The 9,458-nt window shown below is 37.2% G+C and overlaps 1 protein-coding gene across 5 annotated transcripts in view; it reads right to left on the bottom strand.

Annotated features, from left to right (window-relative positions):
* Positions 1-501: 501 nt before the first annotated feature.
* LOC110988242 (cyclin-dependent kinase 17-like) overlaps positions 502-9,458 on the bottom strand; it is a 57,653-nt gene continuing 48,696 nt past the window's right edge. For 4 of the 5 annotated variants that reach the window (XM_022251572.2, XM_022251573.2, XM_087135330.1 and 1 more), the window contains 2 exons: positions 8,230-8,278; positions 502-4,897 (listed from right to left, as the gene is read on the bottom strand). In XM_022251572.2, the coding sequence (XP_022107264.1) occupies positions 4,852-4,897; positions 8,230-8,278 (95 nt within the window). In that variant the 3' untranslated portion in view covers positions 502-4,851. The remainder of the gene's footprint in view (positions 4,898-8,229; positions 8,279-9,458) is intronic. The other variant, XM_022251574.2, reaches the window with a different exon arrangement.

The following is a 9,458-nucleotide window of genomic DNA, read 5'->3' as shown; positions in this document are numbered from 1 at the left end:
GAACTAGGCATGATGGGTACGAACTTTGGGTTCTGATCCTCTACGGAGGCCGATGATAGACAAACGAAGTTTGATTTATCCAAAAAATTTCCTTTAGACCTGTGTGTTGGTTTTGGGGTTATGGGCAGTGAACAGAAAAAAGCCACAATCTAGGCACCAGCGGCGGAACGAGTTTCGGGGGGGGGGCAGTTGTGAGACCATCGGGCATCAGTCATTAATAGGGCAATCCATTAAGCCCCATCCCATTGTAAGACCTGCAAAAATGGGGGGGGATGCACCCCCAGTTGAAAAAGTATGGGGGAGGAGTGTATCCCCTCCACTGTTTCACCTGCAACCTGTACTTGTGAAACAGATATTTCTGCACTTTGCCATAATCAGCCAAACTTTATCACAGGATTGGTTGTAGATGCATAGTGATTATATATTCAGTTATCATTATCTAAAACTAAATTCAAGGAGAGGACTTCAAAATGACCATGGACATTGCTGAGATCTAGAAACTGCATTCCATTTGTGCTTTTATTATCTTTCCATGATGTTATGTAATTTAAACAAGTTTGAAAAATTATTTGCCTTATTTACAATAATTACCAGATTGTTGATTTCTCTCTGTCCCTTCTGTCACAAATCCTTTAATTGATAAAACAGCCTTCAGTGAACACCTAAATTTACATTAACTCAATTTACCCAGTGCCAATACAAAACAGAGTCCACTTTCAATGAGTGGCTAAGCAGAAACATTTGCTCAGCAAACATCCATGCTTAGCTCCAGCTCCACAGAACTGAGTTCCAGACAGCATGTACCATGTTGTTTGTTAACAGGCTACATCCAAAAAGCTACGCTGTGGCTTACCGAAACACTGCCACCTATAGGACAAAGTCACTTGGTGACTGCTTGTGTCAGATTCATCCTTAGCCAGTGCTTTTAAACATAGCTAAGCAATCATTCTGCACAGCAAGTCTTCTCCATTCTGAAACTAATAATGTGAACAGTTATGTCAATTTGTGCACAGAGATCTCCCTTTAAGTACAGCACCCTCCTCTGGAAAATGGCAGCAAACAAGTTTTTGTCCATAAAACAAACCCAGCAACGAGGCAGCTATTGTACAATGCAATTCCGACCGTAATAGAGTAAAAAATCCAAGCTCTGCATGTGAATAAACCTATCTTGGCTGGGTTTACACACAGAGAGCTTGTTTATATATGTGTTTTCTTGACTAAGCAATTAGTATCCTTCCTACCAAAAGAAGGTACCCCGTTATTACATCCAGTGGTACTATTTCCAACAGTTTTGTTTCCATTTCTACGACATTTCTCCTTTGTTCTCTGAGTTCAACACGGGAACACATTCACTTTTTAAATGATTCTTTTTCACTTAAAATGACTTCTACATTAATTCAAGTGTTCACACATGGGCACAGATGATATGGACAACCAACAGTGTTCACAACTCTCATTTCAAACGTGAAAATTGCATAAGGATAAGGTGCTTATGGCAACACACATTAACCTCACAGACTTGTGCACATACAGTAGTAAATATATTGTACATGCTGATACAACTACCATTTAAATGAGATTCTTGCATAAAAATGACAGAATAAGTTTCAAGTTGCCATGCGTCTATGAGTTCTCTCTCTTAGGAACACTACTCTTGGAAAGTTTTTGAGACACCACTGCACGTACCAAATCTTCAATCAACGGTTGCTTCACTCCTACAGAACCTCAACACTGTCAAATCGATGCAGCTTCTCAATTCTAAATGTGGGTTAAGAACAGTGAGGGTACACAGAAAACAATAAAATCACTTCTGTTCACTCAAGCATACAAATCTCAAAAAGTGGGGTCTGACACATACCCCTAAGAAAAGATCAAACCTTTTCAAAAACTTCATAAATGCAGGAAAAAATCCAGTTTTCCAAATGTTACAACCTGCTTTAGCCCCCAAATAAGAGTCCAAATGCATTCAGCTGCATATGTATACAATTTTATGCACAGGACACCACTGCAACCTGTGTAGGAATAGACCATTATTGTCTGTTTGCTTACTTTTGAATTAACAAACCACTGTTCTTAACAAACATCAGAATTTTTGAGATATTTCATTACCCTACACATCGTAAAAACTCTCAACATACATTAACTGACAACTCAAGCACATACTTTTTTACATTTAAATATGTTTCCTTACAATAATTATTTATTTACATTATAATAACAAGTGTTACATAGTAGGAAGGCATCAATGGTTAGTTAATACATTAAAAGATGCATGCTCTAAAATCAAAGTTGCTCCTACATCATAACCCTCTGGTCGGTGAAATGATTCAACACTGGTTCTCACGTTTTGTAAGCAAGTTCTTGAAAGGTCCACGCTCGATTGGATTTATAAATTGTCCCGGCAGAGGAAACTGTGAAAGGTATGCAGGAATTCAGAAAGAATTCCATGCCCAACAGGGGCCAGTAGGTTTACTTGAATGTACTAAATTGGTACAATTTTTGGAAATGATACATTTGTTTCATTTTGTGGAAGGACTGGGCAGAGAAAGTAATGCCTTGATAAAGATTTCAGTGTATGAATCCATGAGATATTTGGGTTCATGTTTTGAACTTGCACAGAATAAATCAATAAATCTATTCTTTCTTAATGTGGACAATTTGGGGCTTGAATCAACTGAATCTGATGCTGTGAAATGTAAGAATATGGTAACTTTTGCAACATGACATTACAGTCATTTGCCAAAGTTTAGGATTACTCATACAAAATTCATTAACCTGAAGAAATACCAAACTTAAACCAATCAATCTTGGTAACTTATGTTTATTTTCAACGTGTAACCTTAGTATCTTGGTTAAACAGCTATTTGACCACATTTCAATGATTTGAAATGTTAACTTCTAATATTTAGTGTGCCCTCCTTTATTTCTGATTACTTTGGCTTTTTACCATGCTGCCTTACAGACAAATGTCATACAAGACTTGCTTTTGCAAAAAAAATTCATTAAAATGGGTACAGAGCACTACACTAATGTTATGCACCACAGTAAAAACATGTTAAGTAATCATTCAATGAGACAATGTAATGTAGGCCCAGTGACAGAAATACCACTAAAATTCCAGGTGATTTTAAACTTTTGCAAATGACTGAATATCAAGGGTCAGACAGGTTTTTTTTAGGGAGGGGGGAGAAGTGTTCCATTACAGAACAACTCTTTTATCCCAAAACTATCAAACTGACACATGTATGATGCCAAAATGCAACCATATCCTGCAGGAATACGATGGTCACATGTGACTTCACTTATCTGGACACATATGGACAAAAGAAACTTGAATGAATTCCCTGCTTGTATAAATCCATACTAATTTGAAATAAATCATATTTTTTCTTTATGTAACAATGATTCTAAGTTGTTTATGGAGTACTATTATTAATCTAAGATATCTAAGTGGTACTATTTATACTAATTCACTACATTTAAATAGTTTTTATAAATCATTATTGGGCAAATCCAGGCAAATTTCAACAATAAACTGGAGGGGTACTTTCAGGATTTTTTTATCATTTAAAAATATAAGGACTGCTAGTTAGAAATTTTTAATTCCTCACAAAATGAAGTCGCTATTTATTCAATCAATGCATTCCTAATTAAAATAATGATGGAAAGTGATGATTCAGATTGATACAGGCAAAAGTCTCCCTTGTGTTCTATTAATTAAACAATATCATCTAGTTTGGGGGCAGGGTATACTTGTGGGCCCATAACAAGGGAATAACGAGTGGCAGTGTTTATTTCTTGCTATTTTTCTGTTGATGATGCATATTTAATGCTGCAATTCACCAAATGCAAACCAAAGGAAAAGTACAGAAAGTAGGGTTTGGGAGAGGTTAAGTAATAGCTAAATTATGAAAAAAGTCTGGCGAAGGCATATTGTTATTTAAAATACTCAGGGTGATTAAGCTAGGATTCAATCTATTTTCAAAGGGATGGAACGATAGCCTAGGAAGGTAACAAAAACTGGTGGAACTCCTAGTTAGCAATGACACGTGTAATTGTGTATAGCGCAACTCACATCTAAACACTATTCTCATCAATGCCCACTTGAACTCAAAGTGCTTAGTGTTGACTAAAAAGATGAAAATGGTTTCCTCTTCGTCAGGCATAAAGAACTGAAGTTTGCTGAAAACACACCAGGTCTTGTGAAGTATAATATCCATCTTAGGTCTGCTTTTTATCACTAAAACACTTGTCAACTAAAAAAACATTTGTTTGCATTTCTAAAATTTGGGGGAAATGAGAAAAATAACATAAATTTAAAACACATTTGTAACTAAAAAATAATTAACTGCAGAGGACTATAAATCTGTTGGTTGATAAATAAAGGCACAAAAAATGTTTACCTCACGACATCTTGGAGACTTGCGGTTGTCTTTGTTTAATGGTCATGACTCAGTTCATGAACGAAATCAAACTATTGAGCTACAGAATTAGTACCTGTAATTGATTTACCACATCACTTATCAACCACAGACTGAGTTTTATTGAGGAATCAGTTCTACCAATGATTGCCCTCTACAGGTGTGGCCAAGTACACTCTCCGTCACTATCAGATACGAGGACTGGTACTTCTTGTTATATCAGATGCATGGTGAGACTTGTGAAAACTGTCTATGATACACCTCTGCCAGACGGTTTTATAAATAAAGGCAGGGTTTAAAATGCTATCACCACTGGAAACAGACTGTAGTTGCTGAGATACAGGCTGGGAAACTAGCATCCTCGCACATCCAATCAATGATTTGGATTTTGACTCTTGCCAAATGGTGTCATCAGGGTCACAGGCCATCGTCACGTGTTCAGTAGACCATGCTTTGCCGTCTGCCACGAATGGGACCTGTAGAATGAGGGACAGAAAAATGAAGTCAGTGAATTAGTAAGCGTCTGGATTTCATCTCAGCTACATGTATTTGGTTTGTGCTCTTAGCAATAATTTTCCTAATTTTGTGAGGAAAAATTATAGGGCTGCTTTAAGTTTTAGTATATAAGAAAAGAAGGAAAAGTCTACGCAAAAAGAATAAACTGAATAATGATCCTCAACTTGATAAAATGTTAAATGCATACTCTGACTAAAATGAAGTCAAGTTCTGTTTAGCAAATTGAAGTGCAGCATGTTAATAAGAAATCTGAAAGCACAGAGCAGTCGTGATTACGTAAAAACCACAGAAAGGGGAATCCCCATGCCTTAATGGCGTCTTATTAGTTCTTTGTTGCTGCTAGCGTGCTATTCCAGCATTTCCAAAGAATGCAACCTCCATCTGATCATACGAGACTGAATGGCCTCTGTGCATAATGTTGTCATACATGGAGCAGCAAATCTTTTATCTCAACCCAAGAAAACATGTTTACTATGGAGCCAAATTTCCTGACATAGCTAGATAGGGACTCTGGTGCATTTCTCTCAGATGTTGCCAGTTTGTGTTTGTATTCAGTGGAAAATTGACGGTACATGTTCCACTTGATGTGACCTTTATTGGCTCTGATAAGTAGGCAACACAGCACCCATCTATTGAGGGGTTACACTTCACTTTTTTCAGTGGTTCGTTGCAATGTTAAAGGAACAATTAACGAGTACCAGCTGCAAGGGGTGTAAAGTTCATACACAGACTTTGTCCATAATTAGTAAAAATTTGACTAAAAATTAGATTGTCACACTATTTACTGCTTGCAAGAGAGACATAATGTACATCCATGTATCTCTCCATGTACATGATGTATCTGGCTTTCATACATGTATCTCACTGGCTTTCAAGTAAGCTCCACAGCACCATCTACCATGTCTACAGTTCAATGCACAAAGTTCATTATGTCTGACCTTACCAGCTCTATATCCCACTGCAACCAATGCTATGAAGCCTTCCGTTTGTAATCCATGTCACTTGAACTATTAACCTTAAAAGTCCTGAATCATTCAACATTTAGAGGATTCATGACTGTTATGGTGAAGTGGTTTTGTAAAACAACCATGCTAGTACAAGCTTTTACATTTGTAACTAATATTTTACTGAATAGTTAGTAATTTTTATCCTAAACTTTGCAGTCTGCTTCATGAAAACTTGAGCTGGTATAAAGTTCTACCTTGTTCTCTGCTACTTTCTAGCAATGCAAAAGATTTGTCTACTCTTGTGTTTGCTGAGGAACTCCATAAAAACCATGTCCATGCTTTGGCTTAGTAATGAAATGAAGCAATGACATGTAGAAACGAACCGCATCACCTGAATACATGTACACACTTGTATTACACCATGGAGCTATGGTTACACTGTGCATGCATATGATCACACATAATTCATAGTACATGTCGCACATGTAGGTCAACCTTGCTTTGGTTGAAAAGAACATGTACTTTGAAAACAAATTCAATGTAGTTCCATTAATCGCAACCGAGATTTGAGAAAGGATGAAACAGTGCTTACAATATTAAAGCATGGTTGTGGTTATGCTTACTAATTTGCAAATTGAATTATTGCAAAGACTGAAAAGAGTCTTGAGTTCACCTATGATCGGAAAACTATTTAAACATTGCGGGAGTAATGGGGAAAATTACAAGAGATGACAAGTATTTTATTAGCCACCTTAAATATTCAGAACAAGCCACACCAACACCATGATGAATATGAAATAAAGAGTGAAGTTGCATATTGAAGGTTACTGTCTCCACCCAGTTTCACTATTTAGGTTTTGATTATCATGAAATGTAATGATCGACTGGTGATGAAAAGTGGTATTTCAACTTCTGGAGAAGAATACACCAATGAGAAACTTTTGTCTGTAGTGCTCAGCTCAAAAGCAAAAGACTACAGCTCACTTTGCAACCCTTAAACCATCTCAACATGAACGATCAGCTCCTGAAATTTGAAGAGCTTCCCAGCAAGGTCTGTTGGGAGCAAGGACTACCCTTTTACTTTGTTAGTTTTTACCTCAATTAAAAATGGTTTGGAAGCCAATTTTCCTTACTGTTTTCCATGTGTTAGAGTAACCACACAAGCAAATCAGGATAAGGAATTCTTCTGTATTTTGAACAGTTCTTTAAAGAGAGGGTAAACATACCTCTGTCAAGGAGAAAAACTTCTGGAACATATACCATTTTAAGGCAGTGGCACATATATGTGAGTCGAGTCTTAATTGCTAAAAGTATGTTCTTCTGTTTGAGTCTTTATATTACATCCAAGAAATTGACATCTTCCAATTACCAGTATATGACTTGTATAAAACCCAACACCAGTCTTGGTTAAAGATATGCGAGCAGAAAAACAACTTGATAATTTGGGTGATTGCTGATTGCAAAGGTGAGAAATCCAAAACAAACAGATTTACATGTTTGGCGCATGATTTGAATCATCATGAGTAAACACGAGTGTAAAAGAAATCGCTGGTGTCAAAATAATGAGATAAAGTAAACTAACAAGCCTTGCAGAAATATTGCAAAATGAAAACACAGAGGCTGTTCTGCATTGTAAGCTAAGCTGCCAGCACTACTGCAACACTACTGGACTAAACTTTGTCAAACTTGTCTACAAATACCTAATCTAACATTCATAACTAAGGCCACACTTGAATTCTAATTCAAAACTGAGGTACAAGAAATCAGCGAGGTATGTTGGCTTATTTGTCTGTAAAACTGGACTGTATTGTGGGGAGACTTACATGTAAATGTAAAAAAAAGGCTTCAAAATCTCCCTCAACTGTGTTTTTTCTTAACCTTTTCCAACCCCTTCCCAACCCCAGGCCCTAAACCACTTGCTGCCAGGGAACCCCATTTTGGCGGCAGGCCTGGCTGAAATACTCGGTAGTCAATAATTGTTGTCTGTCAAATCAGAGTAGTCACCAGACAGTTATTCGTGTGGGTGTAAACGTCCATTAAATGAAATGATGAATTTCAGAAGAATTTTGAAAACTGAAAATCTTGAAAATCGCCAGTATGTGTGCACTGTATTTTTAAAAGCACCTGGCAGCAAGTGGTTAACCAATGTCCATTCCCACAAATTGCTTCTGGACCTAAATGGTAAACGAAACACCGATTGAGACTTCACAGAGTACTAGAATATGAAGTTATTGCTGCTCTCATAGCAATCTTATTACAGTACTAAAAAAATCAATATAAAAGCCAAAAGGGAAGGCTATGCTAAAATATTTCACTGAAATTATCAAAGATTTTTCTTCATATACCTGCCACAGTTTGGATAGGCATGCTTTGCGGTTGAATCCTTGCAATTATCTGTGCGGAATAGGTTATGGAGGAAGGGGATTAAGGGACAACAGTTGGGATGAGGTAAGGTAGGTGAGATGGGTAGAAAGATGGGTAGAAAGATGGGTAGTGCAAAGGAAACCATAGTGAGGAAGAGTAGGAAAAGCAGAGAGACAAAGAGAAATAACATATATGTAGACAGACAAACATAAATGCAGTGACATACACGTATATGAGTGCAGACAGACAAAACGACACATATGTAGTAACGTACATGTAAACATGTGTGTAAGCAGGTAAGGTGAAAACACAGAAGAACATATACAGTAGTAAGAAAGATACACAAATGAAGGGATAGATTGGCAGAAACACAGTCATACCCAGGTGCATAAAAAACAGATAGAAATGTGTATATAGACAAGGAAGGAGAATTAGTGAGAAAAATTTAGGGAGGATTAGACAAATTGAAGTTAAAATTGAGGATTTTGGGATAGAAAGGAAAGGATATGAGGAATGGAGTTGGGAGGGGACGATGAGAAATAAGGGAGAGAAGAGAAAAACAACAGCAAAATTAAGTTAACAGTGAGAGAAATGTAACGTTAACAGATACCGTACAATGCTCAACAACATTCACAAGCAGCATGCATGGAAAAGGAAAGGAGAGAGAAGACAGATTTAAAAACCTTTCCTCCGATTTCCACGAGGCCTCACAACAAACGTAACCAGGATCTGGGAATTGGACACTAGCCGGCATGCATTTCAATCAAACCTTTTTACTGGGGCATCTGCTCCATACATATATTGTAGCCATCCACTGGCAAAATTCAAAAATCTGTTTATCTTACTACACTAGGAGGAAGTTTGGCTTGTTTACATGCATAGCATCTTTCGGAAGAGGTGCAGTAGCAACAAGTGGTACAGTGTACATAAGTACAGTATCTGCTCTCGTTCAAATCCAAGTCAAAGTGGAAAATGAACATGTATGCCAACTTTTGTGCACAGTCAAATGAAAGTTGGTTGCTAACACTGTCCACTGATCATCAGCTGATGGACAAGCAACAAAGTCAATGGCAGATAATATGTGCATTTGGCAGATTTGGGTGTTTGGTTTGGTTGAGTATAGCATGCAAAAGTGTTCTTGGCATTCCAAACAACAACTTCTGGCCTATATATGGGGTAAGCAAGCAAGCAACATATGTCAAGGTTAACA

The sequence above is a fragment of the Acanthaster planci genome, linkage group LG04, assembly GCF_054643075.1.
Source record: "Acanthaster planci isolate LZ-2023a linkage group LG04, COTS_SCS, whole genome shotgun sequence".
Lineage (NCBI taxonomy): Eukaryota > Metazoa > Echinodermata > Asteroidea > Valvatida > Acanthasteridae > Acanthaster > Acanthaster planci.
Note: the sequence above shows the minus strand (reverse complement) of the source record. Positions and strands in the feature narration are given on the sequence as shown.